This window comes from Schistocerca nitens, chromosome 5 (genome assembly GCF_023898315.1).
Source record: "Schistocerca nitens isolate TAMUIC-IGC-003100 chromosome 5, iqSchNite1.1, whole genome shotgun sequence".
Taxonomy (NCBI): Eukaryota; Metazoa; Arthropoda; class Insecta; order Orthoptera; family Acrididae; genus Schistocerca; species Schistocerca nitens.
Genome location: NC_064618.1, coordinates 244,611,293 through 244,639,039, shown reverse-complemented (window position 1 = coordinate 244,639,039; position 27,747 = coordinate 244,611,293). Strand labels below are relative to the sequence as shown.

General features: G+C 41.4%; 1 protein-coding gene across 4 annotated transcripts in view; it reads left to right on the top strand.

The window, feature by feature from the left end:
- The window catches only part of LOC126260954 (uncharacterized), a 190,809-nt gene that overhangs the window by 11,452 nt on the left and 151,610 nt on the right, over window positions 1-27,747 (top strand). For all 4 annotated transcript variants that reach the window (XM_049958470.1, XM_049958469.1, XM_049958467.1 and 1 more), the window contains exons 3-6: window positions 261-323; window positions 415-456; window positions 4,703-5,041; window positions 24,978-25,168. In XM_049958470.1, coding sequence (XP_049814427.1) covers window positions 261-323; window positions 415-456; window positions 4,703-5,041; window positions 24,978-25,168 — 635 coding nt within the window. The remainder of the gene's footprint in view (window positions 1-260; window positions 324-414; window positions 457-4,702; window positions 5,042-24,977; window positions 25,169-27,747) is intronic.

Sequence of the window (27,747 nt, the reverse complement as noted above, 5' to 3'; positions counted from 1 at the left end):
TTCACTGACTTCCCATAAGAAGTATGTTACTGTGATGTCGTCTTTTGACACTCACGTCTTCAAACTCAGCCCCTGCAGTTTCAAACCTTCTTCATGGATGAGGAATGGAGGGCTACCATACCATATAACCTCTATGCAGTTGTGGGTGTTGGATGAGGAGTTATAGCGGCGTACACGGACATACTGTGCTTACATTTATTATATATATGTATTACCGGACTTTCACGAACGTTGTTGATCTATGTAATTTTTTGTTTCAGTCTCAAAACTTAGGAACAGCAGAGGACATCAATTTCTCTTATGTAGACAGTGAAGGAGATGAGGTAAGATAATCATTGCAGGAGTGATTTTTTAGAGTTTGGCTTCACATTATTCACTATTAATTGGGTGCATAATTTTTATTTATTTTTGCAGATTCCAATACAAAGTGAATGTGAATTCCAAGAGGCATTAAAGGTAAGACTAATATGAACAAGATCACACATTATTTCATGTATTATGTGAGTGGCTGTTGCTCCTCTTTTGTGTAAGCACTTGTGCATTCTAAATAATTAGAATGGAAATCCTATCCTGCTTGTTCCAGTTCAAGCATCAAACATTTTTGGTATTTGACAAGACCAGAAAATGGGCCATGGCTATAAATTGCTGTAGGTAACAGCTACAGTTTGTGTACTAGATTTGCAAGTTATAAGGAGAAGACCCTATTTTTACTTTCTTTTTTTGAATAGATTCACGATCTCTTGTGATACACTTTTAATTTACAGGATGCTAGTTATACAGATACATTTTTCTTTATGTTCTTTTGTGTAAATGGTCCCTATTTATTTATTTTGCACAACACTGTATTCACCACGGAAGTGAACATCTTTTTTCCACGTTTGGGAAAGAAAGAGAGAGAGCGTACACTATTATGTCATTTGAAATATATAGCCAAGTAAGTTAGTGCTTCTTGTGTTCACAGTTGAATAATCTTTTATTATATGGACTTATTGATTTACTGACTTCACCACTGACTCAACTTAATGTTATCATCTACATGTGCTATCTTTTGGACAAGATTCTTACTCTTATGAGGAACTCCTGCCTGTGTTACAAACAGTATCGGCAGAGTAGGTTGTTTTTGTAATTTATGTTGTGGTTCTGTTTCTATCACAAGAGTGATCATGTGTGCTGTAGCACTGATAACTATCGACAGGATGGAAACATTAGTATTAGTGATGGCAGTGACTTAGACTCTGGATAGTGAGCTGTGGTAATGTTGAAAGATGTAGGTATGCTTGCCATGTGTTTAGAGCTAGTCATAGGAGTCCTAAGTAAACATAATCTGTCAGTTGCTGACATTCACCTTATTTAAATTAGTGAAGTTTGTAATGGATGTGCCATAACTACCTCAGTGGTGCAGGGACTGTGATAATAGTTGAATAAAGGGTAGACTAATGTTCCCAAAGAGGAATACAGTAGATTACTTTCTCCCACGATAGTCAAATAATTCAGGCAGTGAGTAGAAGACGGGAAACTGATGATTCACCATAACACTTTTGTAGGCAATTTCCAGTCAGCAGTTGGTGGGTGAAATTGCTCCCAAGATCCCACATTTCAAAACAGAATGTGACACAAAGTGCAAAATTATGATTGGATTACTGTTTTTGACACAATACTTTGATAAGGGTGATAACATTTTAAATGTCATAAAGATGGGGGGATGTGTATGAGTTTGCTATGAGAGGTTATGACATCCCTTGGAGTCCAGGCACATACCACAGAACACCAAAATTAAACTAGTTCTAATGGGTTAACAGCTTATATGTACAGTGTTTCAGGACAAACGAAGTTTATTGCTGATAGAAACTTTGGAATGCAGTGCAGCTTTGTATGGAAATAGGTGTTTGCCGCATGCCAAAAATTATACTATAAAGTCTATAATAAGCATGATGATCAGTTCGATGCGAATTTGTTCTCATACATAAACATGCTTATCCCTTTATGACGGATGCAACACACAATCCATAATTGATTTCTGCTGGTAAATACACTCCTGGAAATTGAAATAAGAACACCGTGAATTCATTGTCCCAGGAAGGGGAAACTTTATTGACACATTCCTGGGGTCAGATACATCACATGATCACACTGACAGAACCACAGGCACATAGACACAGGCAACAGAGCATGCACAATGTCGGCACTAGTACAGTGTATATCCACTTTTCGAAGCAATGCAGGCTGCTATTCTCCCATGGAGACGATCGTAGAGATGCTGGATGTAGTCCTGTGGAACGGCTTGCCATGCCATTTCCACCTGGCGCCTCAGTTGGACCAGCGTTCGTGCTGGACGTGCAGACCGCGTGAGACGACGCTTCATCCAGTCCCAAACATGCTCAATGGGGGACAGATCCGGAGATCTTGCTGGCCAGGGTAGTTGACTTACACCTTCTAGAGCACGTTGGGTGGCACGGGATACATGCGGACGTGCATTGTCCTGTTGGAACAGCAAGTTCCCTTGCCGGTCTAGGAATGGTAGAACGATGGGTTCGATGACGGTTTGGATGTACCGTGCACTATTCAGTGTCCCCTCGACGATCACCAGTGGTGTACGGCCAGTGTAGGAGATCGCTCCCCACACCATGATGCCGGGTGTTGGCCCTGTGTGCCTCGGTCGTATGCAGTCCTGATTGTGACGCTCACCTGCACGGCGCCAAACACGCATACGACCATCATTGGCACCAAAGCAGAAGCGACTCTCATCGCTGAAGACGACACGTCTCCATTCGTCCCTCCATTCACGCCTGTCGCGACACCACTGGAGGCGGGCTGCACGATGTTGGGGCGTGAGCGGAAGACGGCCTAACGGTGTGCGGGACCGTAGCCCAGCTTCATGGAGACGGTTGCGAATGGTCCTCGCCGATACCCCAGGAGCAACAGTGTCCCTAATTTGCTGGGAAGTGGCGGAGCGGTCCCGTACGGCACTGCGTAGGATCCTACGGTCTTGGCGTGCATCCGTGCGTCACTGCGGTCCGGTCCCAGGTCGACGGGCACGTGCACCTTCCGCCGACCACTGGCGACAACATCGATGTACTGTGGAGACCTCACGCCCCACGTGTTGAGCAATTCGGCGGTACGTCCACCCGGCCTCCCGCATGCCCACTATACGCCCTCGCTCAAAGTCCGTCAACTGCACATACGGTTCACGTCCACGCTGTCGCGGCATGCTACCAGTGTTAAAGACTGCGATGGAGCTCCGTATGCCACGGCAAACTGGCTGACACTGACGGCGGCGGTGCACAAATGCTGCGCAGCTAGCGCCATTCGACGGCCAACACCGCGGTTCCTGGTGTGTCCGCTGTGCCGTGCGTGTGATCATTGCTTGTACAGCCCTCTCGCAGTGTCCGGAGCAAGTATGGTGGGTCTGACACACCGGTGTCAATGTGTTCTTTTTTCCATTTCCAGGAGTGTAATTAGTTGCCGTCTTCACAGCACTGAGATGGCTGTATTTGATTTTTGTCTACTTGTGCACCCATTACCTTTTGTACCTTCTGAAATTCCAGGAAGATGACACTGTCAAACAAGTTTATTCCTCATGGTTAACGTGAGCGGCAGCATCATTCTTTGATGTTGTTGTTCAAATATATCACAGCTGCGGAACAGGCACCATACATTCATATAACAAAATATATTATATTGATATACAGTCAGATGCCCTTACTTCAATTCTGAATAAAGTATTTGTGCTCTTTTAAGTGGTCAGTTAAACACACTTTCTGGGTACACCTTGTACGCATTACATGAAATATACAGGGTACCATTGCTAGTTTGTCATTCTGCTTATAAATGTTATCATTAAATGAATAGTACTTGTGACTGAAGACTAGCTGGCAGAATTCTGTGAATCTGTGGAGTGGTAATCTTGGCGCATATGAGTCGATAGTAGATGTTCAGAACCTCATCACACACACACACACACACACAGGACTAGCAAATGTGATACATGAACTCAACACCGAGGATGCATTTGAAAATATTTGCTATAGTGTAAAATATCACTTTGTTAAAATGATGTTTTGCACAGGGTATGTAGGACAGACGAATGACAATAGTCGAGTACTTAAGCACATTTGTGTAACGTAGTTTGGAAAATGAGACATTCATGTTGAGTTGAGGGGGGTTTTCTGTATGCACTTGTTGGTTGAATTGTAGGGGAGGTGGCATTGCTACTGGACGGGGTGATACTAGTGGTGACTCCTGTTTGGCTGCAGTTGCTGCTCTTAATGTTTTCTCTGTGCAGCAGATCCTTGCCTATCTAGCATGTGTCTTGATGTTTTTTGATTCCCCCTTTGCCTAGCAAATGTCTCGATATATTGTTGATTGGGCTGCAGAAGATATAGAGAGAGGGGATTTGCAGATCTCCTGCCAATTGTGAGTGCCCACTTCTGAAAATAGCTTAAAAGTCTACATCAAGTCATATAGTGATAAAGTTCCGAAAGTGACAGCATGTGAGCACATGAAATGAAGCAATGCAAACAGGAACAGCAGTGTGTTGCCATTCAGTAAATGGCTAACAGTGGCTCTTTGCCAACAGTGACACAAGTCAAGCTTGTATATGGGCAGTGTAGTCACAAATTGAGGCTTGAACATATTCATTTCCCCTCTTTAAATGAGTAGTAATATATAAGCAGTCTCTGATTTCATCGTTTTTATTTTCCAGTTTGCTCGTCAGAGGGCTCGCCGAGGGAGAGGAATTGTCTTGAAGCTAGACAGACCGAATGTAACAGATAATAGCATTCAAAACACCCAGACAGAATCTTCAGTGCAGGGTGTCACAGCAAAATTTTCAAAACTTGGTGTTGTATGTCGACATGAAAAACCAAAATCTGCTAAGTCAGCCAGCACACGACCAGCTGCTAAAATACTTGCACCCGTAGAAAAAGCAAAGCGCATAGTTGCAGCTGTGGGGTCAACACAGCCTCCAAAGAGCAACAAAATTAACTCAGAGGAGATCAGGGATGATATTCCACCCTTGTGGTTCAAAAGGTACATGCACAAGGTAAGTAGCTTACAAAGCAATATATTTTTATTATGTTATCTTTTCAGTTTGTGGTATTCCAGTTCGATAGTTCACCAAATAAAGTAATTTCGTATCTATGACAAGTCATAGTATTTAACACTGTGTGGGGGTTATTTTATGTTTTGTGACAAACTAGTGAGGCTGTGAATACCTCGTGCATGAGGTCTGTGGTGCAAGTCAGTGGATTTGTTAGTATGGTGCAAGACATTCTTGATCCCAAGTGCCCACTGAGAAGACCAAAACGAATGTGATGTGTCCACCACAATCTCCGTGAGCCTGCGTTTCTGTGATTATATTCCATTTTATTCCATCTGCCAATAGCATCTCTCAAGGTACTGTGTGCTCAGTGACAGCACATGTCTTCAGAAAGTTTTTGCAGACTATAATGAGCCTTTTTATCATTTTCATTGGGCGCCAAGATCACCAAATTCATATGCTTATAAGAACTTGCGAAATTTCACCAAATGGTACACACAATTATTCAACAGGTTTGCAGCTCCTCACTAACAGTTAGGGCCACATTTATTGCTTGCAGGGTAGCTATTACTGAACTCCTTTGTAGTTCAGTGTTAGAAACTAATATTTCATCCATGTTCATTTTTAAATTATATCTTTTGTGGTAACTTTTAAATTTGAATCAGTTGAACAATTGAAAGGGTCAGCAGAAGAAAGTACTAACTCACAGTTTACAAGGGGATCACAGATTCACTTCAAACTGTGTTCACCTTTAGTAGGCCATTAAAACAACATAATGTGCAAGCAGTAAGGTGCAATACTCTGGTAATAACAAGAAAATCGCAAGAGAAGTTTTACGCGTTTGTTAAATGAGAGTTTATTGTGGTCAAGTGAATAACATTCAAGCTCCGTAAGACAAATGTGTGTGAGGCAACAGTTTGACTCTCACTCAGACTTAATTATTAATCTATTTTTTCATCACTGGTCATATTATTTAATTTTCAAAATGTCAAAGAGGTGTGTTTTCCCTTAGAAACTCTGAACATTCTCTGAAAATGCAGGGACACTGCATGCATTTGATGTAGTAGATGCCGTTTCAATTTACGTGTTTCATGTCTGTATGACAAATACCATCCTGCAATGTGTGATGTCGAGAGCACATTCGACGAGTAAATGTACATTACTCTTGTCGTGTGGAACACTGTGACTTACTATATTACTGACTGTGAATAATGTCATTCGCATCATTATTTATCGAGGCTTGACTTGGGCTTTCCAAGCCTGTCCCTCGTCCTTGAAAATTTAATTAAAAATAGTAAATAGTCAAATAACTTCAAATTCTCTGCAGCTTCATGAAAATGCATGTGGTTTTTTAAAATTATATTATCTCTCAAATGTCAAGTAAATTAAATAATGTGACAAGTGATGAAAAAATAGATTAATAATTAAGTCTGAGTGAGAGTCAAACTGTTGTTCGTGTCATGTAAGAAGGTGGCCCAATATTCAGCCGTTCTGCGCATCCCCTTCCACTAGCCACTGGTGGCCAATAATATTCATTCTCTTTCCGAGCGGCTAGCAGAGTGTTACAGCTAGAGAGCGAGAATCTATATGCTATGCACTATTGCCACACTTCGTGAAACCGAATTATTCATTCAGCTATCAATTTTTTTGTTTCCTTTTTTTTTCTTGCAGCCGTATAACTGTGAATGTATATCTTGTAAATGTTTAAAGTGTGATTAAAAAAAAGTTCAGGTGATGGAAATAAACGTGACGTGCTTCACAAGCAGGCATGGTAGATTATTTACCACATTTATAACTTTTTCAAATGTGAATTTAAAAGCAGGTCTCGTGCTGTTGACAGTGGATAACACAAGAACGGACTCCAGAACCATGTGGTGTCAGCCAAGAGAACTCTAAAGAGAATTGTAAAGGAAAGTGTCAGAGCTGTAGAAACAGTTGGTTTCGTGTCACCTGGAAAGCATCGAAATCGCAAGGAACCTGTAACGCAAGTCGGTAGTTTTAACAATGATATTTTAAAGTGCTCCATGTGAATGATGAATGCCCGACATAACAAAAATGTGTTACAATTATGCAGGCTTCAATGGTAAGCGCTTCGCCAAGGTAAAGAATTTTAAAAGACGTTGGTTCCAGATATGTTAAGAAGAGAGTTTATAATTCAAAGAAGTGACCTAGGTGCAGCATGAACTACATCCCACATAAAGATTCACGATACAAGAGAAGGAGGTAGCTCAACAGTGTATTACTTTGATGAAACATGGGTCAGTAAGAATCATTCCAAGATGATCTGCTGGAAAATGAGTGATGGTACTGGCAGTTTTAAAGTTTTCATAGGGATAGGTTCTCGGATACTTATTCTGCATGCTGACTCTTCTTCTGGTTTTATTTCTGAGAATAAACTTATATTTACGTGCAAGAAAAACAGCAGTGAATACCATTCAGCAATGAACACTGTCAGTTTCGTGACATGATTCACAATTCTTGTCATACCTTGCTTCGAAGTCGGTCATTGCCAGTTATAATTCACATCTTATAGAGAAAAAAAATCAAGTACAAACACTAGAAAAGTGGATATATTTCCCTGGCTTAAAAATAGAAATATTAAGCATCATATAAATCAGACTCATGCCAATCTTCTGCAGCTCATTAATTTATACTGTACAATTCACGTGACATAAAATACAAACTTGACTTCCTTGCAGGTGAACGGGATCACTAAGTTTTGCGTTTACCCACATGTCACTGTCATTGTAGCACCATGGAATTAATTTGGGCAAAGGGTTTTGAGGCTATGTGGGAGAAAAAAAACAAAACATTCAAGATAACATGAAATGAATCGTTTGTGCATGAGGCAATAGACAATGAGGCAACAGACAACATCCCACCTGTAGCATGGGCACAAGCTGTGTGGAATGCTGAAAAGCTTCAGAAAGAATAATTTGGCAGGGAAGTGATGATGGATATAGGCCTTGAACCTATCATCATACATTTAAAATCAGATTGTTCGGAAACAGACTCAAATAGAAGTGATGATGGTATTATGATGTAGACTTCGGAACAAAGTAATAATATTTCTTAGTTTTAAAGACTCGTGGTTTAAAAAGTGTTTGTCAACATATTGGTTGCGTGCATAATAATGAGAACTTCCTAGCCTTCTGATTAGAGCATTGAATCCTTTTAATTATGCAGACTATTATGTTCAGCATATTGCCCAAGGAGAAGTTAAGCTTCTCCCATTATGTTGTAAACCTCTGTCATTTTCAAGGCACGAACTGGATAAGGCTCTAAAATGACAGTAACTGTTACTTGTCAAGATATCGGTGGTTTTCAATATTATTGGTCAGATTCCCTGAAGTTAGTCGCAGATGATGGTTAATTGTTTGCTTGTTCAGTGGATTATAAATGTGGCCTCTCACTGTGATAGGAACATGTTAGTTTACATGCATAATGCCCATTAACAATGAAAAATGTAACAACTTACTAGCCATTTTTACAATAGTCTTTTGCATCAGTCTTTTCTACCACTAATTCTTTTTTACACTCAGTGATTACACTTAACTATCATCAAACACACACACACACACACACACACACACACACACACACACACACACACCTTATACATTTTTAAATTTTTAAAAATTCTATTGAGCAGAAGCAGTTGTCAAGCAAATATAATGATTTTAGTTTGTGCTTGAAGTTAATTTTGTTGTGTATTAAATTTTTAATTATAATGCAGTTCAAATCACAATAAATGGTAATTATTGCAAGCAATTTCAGTGTCGTTTAGAGAAAAATTGTACTTCACGTCTTCATAAAGCTGTGTCAGCTGTTCTCGCCTCCCGGCGTCATGCAGAGTAAATCTGTGGAGCATTGGACATGAATTAATATTTCTCTCATGACGATTGATCGAAATTGGTTTTAATATTTGTTATCCCCTCATAGATTTGTACGTATAATATAATCTATCACATGCAAATGAGCCTGACTGTTATCCGCAGCAATGCAGTTTAGCAACACGGACTTTGTTTGCCCTCTCTCTGCTGGTGCGCGTGCGCAGTTCTCTTCCCCCCACGCTTCCTTTCCGCTCTGCCTCTATGTGCGGAAGTGCCGTCCTACGTGACGCAGGCTTTGGTAACAGGTAGTTCCATTTGTACTGCAAAAAATTCTGTCTAGTAAATAAATTGTTTTGTGTTATGGTATTTATGTTCTTGTCCTTGAATTTAATCAAGATGTCACATGCAGTAACTCAAAGTGATGTTTTCACCGGTCATTTCTCCAGTCTCTTCAATTATTCCAGTTCGATTTTTTTTTTTTTTTTTTTTTTTTGTGATTTTTGCAGTGGGTACAACATATGACTTGTGCAGATTAAATACCTAAGGCACACTATTGTAGCTGTTTGTAATACATCTGAAGGGAAGTTGTTATTAACAATGAAAAATTTATTGTTCCGTGGCTCCTCTTGGTCTAACTATCTATAAATTAATTGTTTGAAATTCTCTTCCATACACAGTAGAACTTCTGGAAGCCTATATTTGGGTTGTATTGCTTTTGTGACGTAGGTGACCTGTTGCATGCAGGTAATAACCACACAGTCTTCATTAATGAAACTAAAATACATGATAAAAATCATGCATATCACACTAGACACAATATTAACTTTTGTCCCGCAAGTACTTTGCCTTGTATAGTGTCTGGCTACTTAAAACTACATAATGCGTTTAATTCCAAATTAGGCTCTTATGCATCCAACTTCATTGCACAAACTTCCACTGTAAATGTATAATTGCCTCTAGTCTCAGTACCAAGCCACAACATATACGAAAAAGGAAATCTTTAATTTTAATGTCACTCTTTATAACAATTTGCCTAACCGAAGGGCAATCATGTGTAGTTAACAGTAGGGCAATTGTGTACAGAGGTGACCATAGTCATGGGATAGTGATGTGCACGTGTACAGGTGGCAGTAGTATTGTATACAAAAGGTATAAAAGAGCAGTGCATTGGCGGAGCTGCGATTTGTCAGATGTTTCATGTGAAAAGATTTCCGACATGATTGTGGCTGTATGATGTGAATAAACAGACTTTTAACTTGGAATGATAGTTGGAGCTAGATGCATTTAACGTTACACTTCGGACATCATTAGGGAATTCAGTATTCTGAGCAGTGTGTGCCAAGAATACCAAATCTCAGGCATCAGCTTTTACCATGGCAATGCCAATGGCCTTCACTTATGACTGAGAACAGTGGCATTTGTATAGAGTTGTCACTGCTAAAAGAGAAGCAGCACTTCCTGAAGTAACTGCAGGAATCAATGTGGGATGTACAACAAATGTATCTGCTAGAACAGTGCAGCAAAATTCGGCATTAATGGGATACGGCAGCAAACAATTGATGTGAGAGCCACTGCTAACATCATGACATTGCCTGCAGCAACTTTTGTGGACTCGTGACCATATTGGTTGGCCTCTGGAACACTGGAAATCTGTGGCCTGGTCAAATAAGTGCCAATTTCAGTTGGTAAGAATGGATGGTACGATTCCAGCGTGGTGAAGATCCCAAGAAACAATGGACCTAGGTTGTCAGTGAGGCACTGCGGTGGCCCCATAATGGTGTGGGCTATGTTTACATGGAATGGACTGGATCCTCTAGTCCAACTGAACCAATTATTGACTGAAAGTAGTTATGTTTATCTACTTGGAAATCATTTGCAGCCATTCATGGACTCCATGTTCCCAAACGGTTATGGATTTTTTATGGATGTGAATGCACAATGGCACCTGGCCACAATTGTTCGTGATTGGCTTGAAGAATATTCTGAACAATTTGATCGAATGACCCAGATCGCCGGATATGAATCCCATCGATCATTTATGAGACATAAGCGAAAGGTCAGTTCGTGCACAAAATCCTGCACCAGCAACACTTTCGCAGTTATGGCTGGCTATAGAGGCAAAGTGTCTCAATTTCTGCAGGAGACTTCCAATGCATTGTTGAGTCCATACTACATCGAGTTGCTGCACTACACCACAATATTGGTAGGAATCCCATGACTTTTGTCACATCAGTGTAAATATGAGCTGCTTGATACGGCTCTTGAGTCTGCTGCCAGAGCATGTTTTATGCCTACCCCAATATTCCATTGAGGAAACTACTCAAAATCGCCAGGTGGTGGCTGTTTGGTACTACTGGCAATTAGAACTACCTGTGTTGCTATTGTGGCAGTCTGTATGGAGTCCTTATCTGAGCATGTGCATTTGGAGTCCCCTACCTGAAGCCAAGCTGTGGGTTTCTGTGCTGTAGTGTAACAGGTTGGAATTTTTGCTGTGGTGTGCTCCACTCCATGCACAATCTGTCCTCTGATTGATATGTTTGTTAGCTTCTGCCTTTCAAATATCTTGCAGTCACCGTTCTTGAAGTTACTTGCTTTAGTGGCCCTGCTTATGCAGTGCCTCTAGACATTGATGAGTGACATCTTCACCTTTTGCAGTGACAAGTGCTGGAAGAGAGTTCCAGTATATTCAAGCTACTAAAATGAAGTGATCAGTCTTGCGATAACTCTTCTGCATTATAATTGCAACATTTCCACTGAGCAACTTCATTTACAATTGTGAACTGAACAGATTGTTCTTAACTTATAGCTCACAATAGCTCACATTGAGTATTCCAGTAGTGATATAATGTTGCAGAATGGCAGTTTTCATAAATTCTGAAGTTGTTCTGGTGTTGACATCATTGCTTGAGTCTATTCCACTGCGACTTCCAAGGCACCGCCAAGCGACAATGCCAAAGCATAAGCAACATTCCACAGTAGTCAGAAATGCTCACTTGCTGCCGTGCCTTGTAAATGTTCTGAGCTGTTGCCTCTTACACCCCATCTGTACTTGTTCGTGGTTTGCCACAGACATGTTTCGCTGGCCTGAGTGGTGAGAAGCAACATGTCGTTGTTCCGTAGAATTGGCATGTTACATCATAGCGCATGCGCCAGTTTCAAAATGTTGCTGTAAGTGGGTGATAAATTAGAATTGTTGGTAGACAGAACTTTCTCTGTGTTGCTGCATAACTGTCGTAGGATGTTCTTGTTTCCCTCTGTATCTGATGGTGGCAAGTGCAGGGTTCCAGGATGTAATTAATTGGGAACCTGAGTCATATTGTGGAGGGTGGTGACAACTTGTAGCCTCCAAATATAATGTCATGAGCATACTTGCAGTCCTCACTATGACCCAGCTTTCTGTTGGCTTTTGTTTGTACCAAAATGTCTTGGACGGGTAATGTGCCTCCTTCTCCACCTCCATCATAAACTGAGTATTTTGATGATAGAGAAATGAGGCAACACCCCAAACATGTCATCCACATACTGCCAAAAGCAAGATTGTTTTAAAGTGGCTGACTGTTGTGCATTCTCTTCAAAATCTTCTGTAAAATATTTGGCCACATTGAGAGACAGGAGGTTTATATGGTGACTCTATTGGCTTGTTCAAAGCACTTGTTATTGATTAAACTTTCAAATGAGAACAACATACAGATTTTCCCTGTGTGAGCACTGGTAGTTTAGCAGAAACAAAAGCCACCACCTGAGGATGTTTAGCATTTGCTTCAGGGGAATATTGTGGGAAATTCAAAACATGACTGGACCGAGAGCCAAAAAGGCATACACGATCTAATGCTCTTGCAGCAGTGATTCTGATAGGTACTCAATGTAGCAGAATAGATAACACAAATATAATTTGATGTTTTAGGTGTCTGTGAATACGAGGTCCGTTCAAAAAATTCTTGAACATCCGTAATTTCGTGCCAATAGTGTGTTGGAATGAAATGTGTTTGGCATCCCTGCACATGACTGTGTTTAACATGGAACTACCAGAAGTTTCATTGTTGTATGTCTGGCAGTTATTGTTCAGCGCTGTATTGAGTACAAAGTTGTGTCGCACAGTTTGCGACTTTCAAGATGGCAGAGTTAGAGGAGCAATGAGCCTGCATTAAATTTTGTGTGAAACTCACAAAAACCTTTACAAAGACACACCAAATGATGCAGAAAGCCTACGGTGATGAGTGCTTAAACTTTGCTCGGTGTTATAAGTAGTTCAAATGGCTTAAAACTAACCAGATGGAAGTTAAAAATGACCCTTGTTCAGAACACATTTTGACGTCTACCGACAATGCTCATGTCAGGAACGTCAATGAAATTGTGCATGTTAGTCTTTGCATGCCAATTGATGACTGACTGTCCAAGAGATTACATAATAATGTAATATTTCAGTTGGATCATGCCATGAAATCATGACCCAGCATCTTGGAATGCGCTGTGGTGCCACCAAGTTCGTCCCATAGCTCATGAGTCAAAACCGGAAAGACCTTTACCTCGTAGCTTTTGGATCATGCAAATGAGAACGAGATATTCCTTAGGAGAATCGTAGCTGCTAGTGAAACGTGGGTACAGTTATGATATTGAGACCAAGGTTCAATCTTCACAGTGGGTTGGGATTGTTTTTTCAACACCAAAAAAGCCCGTCAGGCGAGGTCAAATGTCAAAACCGTGCTGATAGTTTTCTTTGACTTTGAAGGATTGTTTCATTGTGAATTCGTGCCATAGGGACAACCTGTTAATCGATGATACTATCAGGACATGTCTTGTGCCTGTCTGCAACTTTTGACGTTTCTTCTTTACGGTAAGTAACAATTTGTCTTTTCCTGTTTATATTCCTATCGGGAATTTCCATTGTTTGAAAACTGTAAGTTGATGCATATGAGTAGGAAAAACAGTCCTATAATGTTCAAACACAACATCAGAAGTGTACAGCTTGACAAAATCATGTCGATTAAATATCAAGGCGTAATGTTGCAAAGTAATATGAAATGGAACGAGCACATAAGGATGGTAGTAGTGGAGGCTAATTGTTAACTGTGGTTTATTGGGAGAAGTTCATTAAATTGTAGTTCATATACAAAGGAAACCATGTATAGAACACTGTTCGAGCATTTGGGGTCCCTACAGGTCAGATTAATGGAAGACATCAAAGCAATTCAGATGCGTGCCGCTAAAGTTGTTAGTGGTACATTCAGTCAGTATGTGAGTGCTACAGTGGTACTTTATAAACTGAAATAGGAAGCCATGGAAGAAAGACGATGTCCTTTGCATGAAGCGCTATTGAGAAAATTAAGAGAACAGGTATTTGCTGCTGACTCCAGAACAGTTGTACTACTGCCAACATACATGTGACGTAAGGACCATGAAGGCAAAGTAAGAGAAGTCAGGGCTTGTACAGAAGCATACAGTTGTTTTTCCCTCACTCCTTTTGCAAGTGAAATAGGAAATGAAGTAATTAATAGTGGTATGTGGTACCCTTTGCCACATACCATACAGAGGCTTGTGGAATATGTAAGTAAATGTAGATGCCTGTGGCACATGTTAATTCAAAACTGAATAAATATTATGCCCTAAGGATCCTGAAAAGCAGAACGAACAAGCAATTGACAGTGCACATTAAGCATATATGAGGTCTATTCAAAATACACTCCTGGAAATGGAAAAAAGAACACATTGACACCGGTTGTCAGACCCACCATACTTGCTCCGGACACTGCGAGAGGGCTGTACAAGCAATGATCACACGCACGGCACAGCGGACACACCAGGAACCGCGGTGTTGGCCGTCGAATGGCGCTAGCTGCGCAGCATTTGTGCACCGCCGCCGTCAGTGTCAGCCAGTTTGCCGTGGCATACGGAGCTCCATCGCAGTCTTTAACACTGGTAGCATGCCGCGACAGCGTGGACGTGAACCGTATGTGCAGTTGACGGACTTTGAGCGAGGGCGTATAGTGGGCATGTGGGAGGCCGGGTGGACGTACCACCGAATTGCTCAACACGTGGGGCGTGAGGTCTCCACAGTACATCGATGTTGTCGCCAGTGGTCGGCGGAAGGTGCACGTGCCCGTCGACCTGGGACCGGACCGCAGCGACGCACGGATGCACACCAAGACCGTAGGATCCTACGCAGTGCCGTAGGGGACCGCACCGCCACTTCCCAGCAAATTAGGGACACTGTTGCTCCTGGGGTATCGGCGAGGACCATTCGCAACCGTCTCCATGAAGCTGGGCTACGGTCCCGCACACCGTTAGGCCGTCTTCCGCTCACGCCCCAACATCGTGCAGCCCGCCTCCAGTGGTGTCGCGACAGGCGTGAATGGAGGGACGAATGGAGACATGTCGTCTTCAGCGAGGAGAGTCGCTTCTGCCTTGGTGCCAATGATGGTCGTATGCGTGTTTGGCGCCGTGCAGGTGAGCGCCACAATCAGGACTGCATACGACCGAGGCACACAGGGCCAACACCCGGCATCGTGGTGTGGGGAGCGATCTCCTACACTGGCCGTACACCACTGGTGATCGTCGAGGGGACACTGAATAGTGCACGGTACATCCAAACTGTCATCGAACCCATCGTTCTACCATTCCTAGACCGGCAAGGGAACTTGCTGTTCCAACAGGACAATGCAAGTCCGCATGTATCCCGTGCCACCCAACGTGCTCTAGAAGGTGTAAGTCAACTACCCTGGCCAGCAAGATCTCCGGATCTGTCCCCCATTGAGCATGTTTGGGACTGGATGAAGCGTTGTCTCACGCGGTCTGCACGTCCAGCGCGAACGCTGGTCCAACTGAGGCGCCAGGTGGAAATGGCATGGCAAGCCGTTCCACAGGACTACATCCAGCATCTCTACGATCGTCTCCATGGGAGAATAGCAGCCTGCATTGCTGCGAAAGGTGGATATACACTGTACTAGTGCTGACATTGTGCATGCTCTGTTGCCTGTGTCTATGTGCCTGTGGTTCTGTCAGTGTGATCATGTGATGTATCTGACCCCAGGAATGTGTCAATAAAGTTTCCCCTTCCTGGGACAATGAATTCACGGTGTTCTTATTTCAATTTCCAGGAGTGTATTCCGGAACCTGTGTCCACAGAATTTTTCTGCACTTACCTTTTACTAATTGTGCATGATCTTCTTTGAAATACTCTCCTCCACAATTGATACACCACACCCAATGCAGTTTCCACTTCCAGAAGCAGTCTTGGTACACTTTTTTCTGGATCGCGCGAAGCGCTGTCTTCTTTTATCTTGCCTATCATTGCAAGTCTCCTTTCTCTCAACAGGGTTTTCAACTTTGGGGGGGGGGGGGGGGGGGAAACATTCACAGGGGCCAGTTCTGGAGAGTACAGAGGATGAGGCAGCACAAGGATTTTATTTTTTGTGCTCTAGTCACGAGCTAACAGGGATGAATGTGCAGGTGTGTTATCGTGATGAAAGAGCCATGAATTGTGTCGTCACATTTCGGGGCATTTGCTTCTCACATTCTCTCTCAGGCATCGCAACATGTGCGGATAGTACCATCAGTTAACAGTTTGTCCCTGTAACATGAATTTGTGTTGAACTAATCCTTCAAAATGTCTTTTAATTGTTCCTGTCTGCAACTTGATGTATCTTTTTTTATGGTAAGTAGCAATCTGTATTTTCCTACATTGTTGAACTTAGATTTTTCTACATGTGGAGCAAGCTTCTATTCACCAGACCACAGAAATTCTGTCTGAAGTCATTCTGTATATACTACAGGGTCAGCAGTCTCAGTTTGGTGCTCAGCTTATCTGACACATAATTTTAAGTATGTGGAGAACAAAAGTGGTCATGTCACACCTCTTTTGGGCCCTCCTGATGATACCCTTGTCTGTGATGCACACTCGCCATTGAGGACAACATTTTGGGTTCTATTATTTAAGAAGTCTTCTAGCCACTGGCATATCTGGGAAGCAATTCTGTGTGCTCGGTCCTTCATTAGCAGTCTGCTGTGTGTACCATGTCAAACACTTTCTGAAAATCTAGGAACATGGAATCTGCCTGTTGCTATTCACTTGTGGTTTGCAGGCCAAGCTGAGTTTTGCATGAGCAATGCTTTCTTTCTAAGCCAGTGCTCATTTGTGCTTTTCTGTCTCAAGGATATTTATTATGTTCGAACATCTTTTCAGTCGCCTGGGTTGCACTGCGTGGGAGATTTGTGATAAATGCAGGCTAAGTAAAGAGCCAATGCCATAGAGTATATCAGGTGCACAGCTAGCTGCACTGCACTGTTGATGCATCATGGGTGGGCTAAGTGACATAGTGATGAGCCATTGTGCAGTTGTTGCATAGCATAAAATAGAGTTGGGATACCATCCAGACCTGGTGATTTACTTGGTTGGAACTCTTTCTGTTGCTGTTCTATGTCTGGGATGCCCATTACTATGTCCTCCATATGGTGGTTGTTTGATCCTCCTGCGTGAATGATTTATTGAATGCGAAATTTAAATCTTCATCTTTCCTTTTGCTGTCTTCTATTGCCACCCCAGACTGCTCAATAAATGGACAGAAACCTTTGACCCACTTAGCGATTTTATATAGGACCAGAATTTTCTTGCGTTCTCGGCACTTTTGCTGAGGCATGATGGTGGAAGTTGGTTGGGTGATGTGGAGGAGGAACAGTTGTACTACTGCCAACATACATGTGACGTAAGGATCAAGAAGGCAAAGTAAGAGAAGTTAGGGCTTGTACAGAAGCATACAATTGTTTTTCCCTCACTCCTTTTGCAAGTGGAATAGGAAATGAAGTAATTAATAGTGGTAAATGGTTCCCAAACAGCGAGGTCATTGGACCCATTGGATGAGGGGAGGATGGGGAAGGGAGTTAGCTGTGCTCTTTCAAAGGACGCATCCTGGCATTTGCCTCAAGTGATTGAGGGAAATCACCTAAACCTAAATCAGGGTGCTGGGCATGGATTTGAACCATCGTCCTCCCAGTGTGCTAGCAACTGCACCACCTCACTTTGTAACAGTGGAGTTATTGTATGTTTTGTGCATTGATTTTTTTACAGGTGCATGAATTTCTAGTAACTTTTGCCTGTCATTTGCGCGCCCATTTCTGAATCAAAAGTGCAACGGTCTCTGTTTCCTCAGAATTTTCTGAATTTTGTTAGTGAACCACAATGGGCCTTTTCTGTCCCAAATCCACTTGGCAAATTCTTCTCCGGAGCGTGATTTACAATTGTTGAAACTTTGCCCATAATTCCTCTATATCCATAATATTGGAACTTTTCGTGTTCATTCACTGTCTAAGTAAGATGCTAACAACTGCTTCTCTTCTCTTTCCAGTATAAATACTCTCCTAGTCTTCTCGATGGATTTGTTAACTTTAGTGGCCATCAGTGCTGTGATATCATAAACACTAACTCTGTCTTTGTGCTGACACTGTCAGTAAAGTCAGGTCTGTTTGCATGCCCCACTCCCAATTACTTTTGAAACAGATCGATAATAAACATGTACATGAATGAATCCCTCTCACATATAAAATTATAGAGTCCTCAAACGTCTTAAAAGAAACATTATAGAATAGTCAATCCCGTACTATAAAATTTTAATTGGGCTGTACCTAATACTTCATACCCACATTGATGACTGCACAAGCACCAGAAAATGTATGTTCTGTGTATACTACATCATGTGACAGTAGGTTGAAGTAACATCCTACATCTCCCTTAAACATGCCCTATGATGTTCTATACACTATATTTCCACCTTGCCCTGTCTTGTTTAGAATCTTTTCACACACTATCACTCCAATTCCTATATTGAATTTGCTTTGTTGGAGCCACATGCTTACTATTACTCATTCCTGCAAAGCACTAGCTATCAATTCTGAAAAAAAAGGAAGAAGACCGCATATACTTGATGTACAGCATGTCTCCACTGTACAACTGCAGTGTGATTCCTTTCCACTATAACCACTGTTGTCTGCTCACCAGTTATAGATTGTTGTTAGAGTTTCCATGTCCTCACTTACATTACTTTTTAAAAAACTCCGTTTTAGTTTTTCAATTAGTTGTTGAGTTCCCACCAGATTGCATCTCTAGTTGTTACTAGATAGCCATAACCCAACTTCCACTACCCATGATTTAGAAAAAGAAAATAGTTTAACTGAATTTCAAGTCATTGCATCCCTGCTCTCAAAATACTTATGATCGTGTGCCCACATGCATTCCACGTTGTTGATGAGACATTACATTTGATAACTTTAATAACTATTTTCCATTAAAAAATGTGCAGGCACCCAAGCAGTGCTAATAATCAACTGATTTAGATAGTATTAGAATACCATGTAGGAAGAAACGGGAGCTGTATCATAATATGATCAGTTAAAGCCTGAAAGCAGAATTTTACTACATACAATATTGCTAAGTGCTGAGGGATGTCATCAGACAGGTTAAAACAGTGGATCACGCCAAGAGGATAGAACGCACTCAGAAAAAAATTTAAATTATGTGTTCAAATGTGAAAGTGGTATAGGGCAAAGTATGTGTGTTCAACACATATTACACCTCTCTTGTGTGAGAATGAAACTATTTTTGATCCACCCAAGTTCTGCAAAATATTTAATAATCACTACTTGTCAGTGGCTGGTAAGTTGAATGAAAATTTTATTGGCACAGGTGGATATGTAGAACTCTTGAATGCTGGTATTCTGAGACAACTACATCACATGCTCCTACAGGAAACAAGCAAAGATGAAATTGAATCAATTATTACACCATTGAAGAGTAAAGAATCTTGTGACTGTGATCAATTTTAAGTAGCGTTGCAATGAATCTTCCAGCTTGTGACAAAGCAGGTTTGGCCCCCACCGTCCTACTTTGTCTTTTATACTGGTTACTACAGTAGCTAGGATCTGTACTAGTTCGTCTTATTTTCATGCTGTTTTCCTTCTCAACGTGGGATGATTTCAGTCAGCCCAAACTTTCAGCTCTTATTGTGACCAAACCACTATAAATTTCTGGAACATTTTAACATACTATTGATAGACTAAATTGTCTGAACTCAACAACACTGGTAACAAAGATGTAATTGGCATAATGAAGAATTTCATAATTTTTAATATCCAAATTTTAATAAATCAATATGGATGCCATACCTAAAAGTCAAACAATGGAAACTCCAAGTAATAACATCAACAGTGTAGGAAAAGACTAAAGAAGACACATCAGGTTGCAGACAGGCACAGTTAAAATACTCTCACATATAGCTTTCAGTCACAGCCTTCATCAGCAATATACACACACACACACACACACACACACACACACACACACACATATATATATATATATATATATATATATATATATATATATATATATATATATACCAAACGAAAGTGCTCGCAGGTCGATAGAGACACAAACAAACACAAACATACACACAAAATTCTAGCTTTCGCAACCAACGGTTGCTTCGTCAGGAAAGAGGGAAGGAGAGGGAAAGATGAAAGGATGTGGGTTTTAAGGGAGAGGGTAAGGAGGCATTCCAATCCCGGGAGTGGAAAGACTTACCTTAGGGGGAAAAAAGGACGGGTATACACTCGCGCGCACACACACATATCCATCCACACATATACAGACACAAGCAGACATATATATGTCAGACAAGCGCCTAATGCACACACGACTGCCAGCTCCAGCATCTTGGGCCAGAATGCAGCATCACAAGGGGATGCAAGCAGCGATCTGAAGGGGGTGGGGAGTGGGGAAAGGGGAAGGGATAGTAATGTACGGGTGGGGAGAGAGAAACACAGTCTGTTGGAGTGTGCAGAGACTAGACTGCCTACAGGCACAGCATCAGGAGGTTGTGGGGCAGGGAGGTGGTGAAAAAAGGAGAGGAGCAGGGAAAGATGGGCGGAAGTGTTGGCAGAGGGCTGCAAATAAACATAGTGAGAGATGATAATGGGGAGGAGATGATAGGACAGAGTGGAGGGCATGGGGCCATATGTTACCATAGGTTGAGTTCAGGATAATTATGGGAGCGGAGAAAGTGTTGTAAGAATAACTCCCATTTACACAGTTCAGAAATGATGATGGTGGAGGGAGGGATCCAGATGGAGTGGATATTGAAGCAGCCATTGAAATCAAGTTTGTTATGTTCGGCTACATGCTGTGCCACTTGGTGGTCTGCTTTGCTCTTGACCACTGTTTGGTGGTGTCCTGTTCATCTTGGTGTACGGCTCATTGGTAGTCATACCAGTATAGAAAGCTGTGCAATGATTGTAGTGGAGCTGATAAATGACATGGCTGCTTTCACATGTGGCCCGGCCCCTGATGGGGTAGGATGATGTGACAGGAGTGGAATAGGAAGTGCTGGGTGAGTGGATTGGGCAAGTTTTGCACCTGAGTCTTCCACAGTGATTTGATCCTTGTGGCAAGGGGTTGGGATTGGGAGTGGCATAGGGATTGAGTAGAATGTTGTGGCAGCTGGGTGGGTGACAGAACTTCACTTTAGAATGGGTGGGAAGTGGCTCGGGTAGGATGTCCCTCATTTCGTGGTGCGATGATAGGTAATCAAAGCCCTGGCGAAGGATGTGGTTCAGTTGTTCCAACCCAGGATGGTACTCGGTGATGAAGAGGACACTCCTTTGTGGCTGGTTCTTGGGGGTGGAGGGGGAATTGGGGGTGTTAGGGGATATGGCATGGGAGATCTGTTTGCGGGCTAGGTCTGGGGGATAGTGTCTGCCTGTGATGGCCTTGATGAAACCCTCAGCATACTGAACAAGGGAGTTTTTGTCACTGCAGATACGTTGTCCCCGGGTAGCCAGGCTATATGGCAGAGATTTTTTTGGTGTGAATGGGATGATAGCTGTCAAAATGCAGGTATGTTGGTGGTTGGTGGGTTTAACATGGACTGAAGTGCGGATTGAGCCATCAGAGAGGAGGAGGTCGATACTAGGAAGGTGGCATGCTTCGTTGAGGAGGACCACATGAAGCGGATTGGAGAGAATGTGTTGAGATTGTGAAGAAGTAAAGACCCCCTACCCACACCTCTGTCCACATTAAACCCACCAACCACCAACAGTACCTGCATTTTGACAGCCGTTATCCCTTTCAGACCAAAGAAATCTCTGCCATATAGCCTGGCTACCCGGGGACGACGTATCTGCAGTGACAAAAAGTCCCTTGTTCAGAATGCTGAGGGTCTCACCAGGGCCTTGACAGACTGGCACTATCCCCCATAACTAGTCCGCAAGCAGATCTCCCATGCCATTTCTTCTCACACCCCTAATCCCTCCACCCTCAAGAACCAGACACAAAAGTGTGTCCCCTTCATCACCCAGTACCATCTCAGACTGGAACAACTGAACCACATCCTTCGCAAGGCTTTCATTACTTATCATTGTGCCCTGAAATCAGGGACATCCTCCTCGAGATACTTCAACCCCTCCTAAAGTGGTATTCCATCACCCACCCAACCTCCACAACATCGTAGTCCATTCCTATGCCTCTCTCAATCCCAACCCCTTGCCACAAGGATCATATCCCTGTGGAAGACTCAGGTGCAAAACTGCATAATCCACCCACCCAACACTTCCTATTCTTGTACTGTCACAAGTTTATCCTACCCCATCAGGGTTTGGGCCACTGAAACCAACCATGTCATTCACCAGGTCAGCTGTAGTCATTGCACAGCATTTTATATTGGTATGACTACTACCAACCAACTGTCGTTCAGGATGAACGGTCACCGACAAACTGTTGCCAAGAGCAAAGCAGACCACCCTGTGACACAACACACAGGTGAACATAAAGCACTTGATTTCAATGGCTGCTTCACTACCTGAGTCCTGTGGAGTCTTCCCTTCACCACCAGCTTTTCTAAACTGCGCAGATGGGAGTTATCCTTACAACACTTTATCTGCTCCCGTAATTATCCTGGCCTCAACCCGTGCTAACATATTGTCCCCACACCCTCCACCCAACAGTTTCCACTCTCTCTGTCCATTATCTTCTCCCCATTCTCATCTCCCACCCTTATCATTTGCAGCCCTCTGCTAATGCATCCTTCAGTCTCTCCCCACGTGTCTCCTTTTTTTCCATACCTCCTTGCTCCACAATCTTCTGACACTGCGCCTGTTGGCAGTAGTCCCTGCACAGTCCACCAGACAGTGTTCATCTCTCTCCCCACCGTCCCCTTCCCCATCCCCTCCAGATTGCTGCTTGCATCCCAAGTGATGTTGCAGTCTGGCCCAAGATGTTCGAGTTGGCTTTCGTGTGTGCATGAGGTGTGCTTGCTTGTATGTGTTTGTGAATGGTATCTCTCTCTCTCACTGATGAAGGCTGTAGCCAAAAGCTATATGTGAGTGTCTTTTAATTGTGCCCGTCTGCAACTTGATGTGTCTTCTTTACAGTAAGTAGCAATCTGTATTTGCCTACATTGTTGATAACCTAAAAGTCTGGAATTCCCGTAGTATAAGCATAGCTTGGTTCTTTATATTTTAATAGCTACTGTTCATATTGGTAATTTGATAAAGTCTGACAGTCATTGTCACATCTATTTAAAAAGGAATAATTTGACCAAGGGGAATATCAAATACACTGAAGTGCCAAAGAAACTGCTATAGGCATGTGTATTCAAATACAGATATAGGTAAACAAGCAGAATACGGTGCTGCTGTCGGCAACGCCTATATAAAACAGTAAGAGTCTGATGGTATTGTTATGAGGGTAATCCCAAAAGTAAGGTCTCCTATTTTTTTATAAATATATAGACCGGTTTATTTCTACAATGGTTTACATCATTTACAGCTTGAACATTTAGCTATTTTTTGACATAATCACCATTTCTGTCGATACATTTTTGTAGACACTGTGGCAGTTTTTGTATGCCCATGTCATATCAGCTCGCCACCATGCTGTTTAGAAATTTATGAACCTCTTCTTTCACCTCGTCATCAGAGCTGAATTGCTTGGACCACAATTAACGCTGACAGGTACTGTGAGACTGAAAAAACTCAAACGTGCAATTCCGAACCGGAGAAGAGCAATGTTGAGCAAGGATGTACACATTCTCCATGACAACGCTCACCCACACATCACTCGGCAAACTGTTGCTCTCCTGCATCAGTTTCAGTGGGACATAATCACCCACTCACCCTATAGTCCTGACTTGGTGCCCAGTGACTATCACCTGTTGCCTAGGTTAAAAGAAGCGATATATATTTTCCATCATGGATTATGTTGTTAACAATAGTGCTGATTTCAGAAGTAACTGCAACATTCATTCAGTGAATGCTAGATGGAAAAATGATTTACACTTGGATAACACTTACTTAAGCATTTTACAGAATAAAAACCAAAGGCACTTGGAAAAATACTTTCTGAAACTTTTTATAGAAAAGTGTGTAGGTCTCCAGCAGAAGTAAAATAATTGAGTTCTAAATCCTACATATTCTACTACAGGTTGAAAGTTTCCGTATGGCACATGCCATCTGTTCTGTACAAAAGTTCATCACAATAGTTGAAACTTTTCTCTGTAATGTACTTATTCCTACTCTCTCTTTTTTCGTGTCTTGTTAATTATTTAATTCTTTATTTATGGGATTTTATGAACAGCATTCTGTGAACTATGTACTGATTTGTTCCATGACAAAATAGCTGTGGCTTGCAAGGTTGTGCATGACATCGTAAGTAAAAACTGTGCTTCTTGTAGATCTTATTACAAAAATTGGGATTGTTACACAGTTATTCACTTTCTTGCTAGCTGTTCTGTAAATCTACAGAAACTTGATATGCTGTATGGCACATGAGTAAGCGAGCTTATAACTTTTAATGAAGTTTTGATAAGCACTAAAACTGTATTTCATAATCTGTTCTGTTGTAGTTGTTTCTCATAATTTTTGGTGGTTTATCTGTGATTGATCACCTTAATTATTTCTCTGCTCTTGTTGTAAGATTTATGTGATGGACAACAACTTTACTTTTCTTTATGACATTACATTTTCTTTTGCAGTTTTTCTTCCGGGCCATAGATACAATACCGGGCCATAGATACAATAAGTAATTCTGTTAATTTGGTTTTTATCATGAAGATCTTTTTTTTCAGATGAAAGGTGAAATAGTAGCAGAAGTTACTTCACAGGTAACATATGAACTTCATCAAGCTATAGTTGACCTGAAGAAAACCTGGCACAGTTCAGAAAAAACATCAACTTCTATAGATGCATCGTGCACAAAGAAGAAGAAAAAGAAGATATCTGATGAAGAATCATCAGATGCAAATGTTGTTGAGCAGAGGTATAAGTGTAAAATAATTCTACTTGGCTATATGTCTACATAATTGGAATTATTAAGCGATATACTGTTGTAACACATCTGATGCTGTGCCATATGACACTTACCGTGATTTTTTATTTCTCCTTTGAGCATGGTAGGCTACAGTGTTAATTAAAAAGACCCACTTGTAATGTTTCTGTTACCCTTTTGTAGCCATATTAATTTTAACTGTGAATCGTAACAGTTGTGGTGGTGCCGAAGTCAACAAAATTATGTCAGCCGACTCTGAGAGAATATGGAAAAAAAAACCCTGCTCCGTGCTGTACAGTTGTACAAAACACACTGTTACTGTAGGCGGCAGTTTCCAAGGGTGGGAGACACGATCTTGGTATTGAAGTATCTGCTGGTACTGCATCTTTGAAAGCTATAAGTGGACTCTAGCTTTCCCAACACTTGTGCTAATTCAGCTTTCATTTTGCCATCAACTTGAGAGACATTTTTACTTAATGTCCACTCAAATCACTCATCTATTTTCTGACTCTTATCGTCTATATATCTTCTAAATCTGCTTCTAATATGTGACTTTAGGATAGTGTCATTGCACTTTGCTGTGTATATGCGTTGCTCAGCTGCCACACTTTGCACACTCTATTTCCTACTGTCGTCTCTATCCACTTTGCCACATGCTTGTCACACTTTATATGGTGGACATAATTGGGAAGGGAGTCTATTCTTCACTTTGAAGTGTACCATATGGGATGACAATGGCAGTCAAAACCTGCACATCCAAAAATGTTGTAATATTTTCGTATACATAATTTGTATTATTTGTGCCGAGAACTTCACATATTGTGTTACCACAAACATCATTACTTAAGGTTTGATATGATTGTACTTCTAATCGCACCATTTTATGACTGCAACTCTGGTTATAATCCAGATAAAGCAATGAAACTTGTATTATTGAAAAGCTAATAATTAGAATCTTACATTGATATGTAACATGGCAGATTTTTAAGAATTTTCGCATTCATGGTCATTGACCTCAGCCTTTGACCTTGAATATCTCAAAATTAAAGACATTAATGGTCATTGACCTCAACCTTTGACCTTGAATATCTCAAAATTAAAGAAATATATTATATTGCTCCAAAGTGTTGCTAAAAGCATGTTAAATATCAAGGTGGCATGGTAACGACATCACGGCCAAAAATTTTATCTTGTGAGCAGCAGTACACTACCAAAATGCAGAAGAAAAGTGCAGTTCACAAGTAATGTTGTACAAAAATATGATTTATATTACTATAGGGGTATTATGCCACGAACCTACTATGCTGTCATAGTAGGAGGAGAGGTGATACTCCTACGTGGCGCGTCCCAGGTGGCGGATAGGGAAGTCCTCACCGGTTTACTGGCGGACTTGAGTGAAATAAAATAGCTATCGCGGACCAAACACACCCTCTTCGGTTAACAACCGGAGTTGTAAATCGGAGCTTGCTCCAACTAAGGTTGACAACCTTCGACAGTCAAAAATGGAAAGGTCTTTTAGGAAAAAAATTCCACCGTCCTGCTCAGAAAGGCAGGAAAAGGCTACATCGGATTCGGTGGGTAGTCAACTAGAAGACAGCAACGAATTGGAGCGTTTGCAACCATCCAAATGCACACTAAAACACAAAAAGAAGATTAAACATGAGCAGATAAATTATATAGCAACACACAACATAAACTCACTACTTCAGACCGGAAAACTCAAGGAGCTCACAGACGAACTAAATAAACAAAAAATTTTAATAACAGGGATCCAAGAAATGAAAAACACCACAGAGGACCCATTCGAATCACAAGGATACAGAATTTATTATGGGAAATCAGGACCGAGGGCAATGAAACAATGTCCCCAGTTTGGAACAGGGTTTTTAGTAAACATAAAAATAATAGATTCAGTAACGGATTTCCAAGCAGTATCACCAAGAATTGCGACTCTAAGCTTTAAAACAATGAATAAAACCTATACAATAATAAATGCTCATGCCCCAACAAATGAAGAAAAATTGTCTAACAAAAACAAAGGAAGAGGTAGTTACATTTTGGGACCTTCTAGAACAAACTGTGAACAGAGTAAATAAAAAGAATATAAAATCTTATTGGGAGATTTCAATGCTCAGTTGGGAAAAGAAAGGAAATATAAAGATATAATTGTAAAATGGAGTCCACATAAATTTACAAACAAAAACGGTCAAAGACTTGTAGAACTCTGCAGAGAACACAACCTAATATCTAAATCAACATACTTTAAGAGGAAGCCAAGTAAACTTAAAACATGGAAACATCCAGACTGGAGGAAGGGCGAATGGCAGCTAGACCATGTCTGTATGGACAAAAATTTTCATAAGGAGATCCACAATGTTAAAGTACTGAGAGGAGTAGACACAGGCTCAGACCATTATATGGTTAAAATTAAAATCAAATTCACACCGTTAAAGAAGAGGACCAGAAAAACTAATAAAATAAAAAGGAGGTTTGACCCACATCAGCTAATTAAAAATAATAAGTACCAACAAATAACACAAACCATCAAATTAACAGATGATCTAGAACAA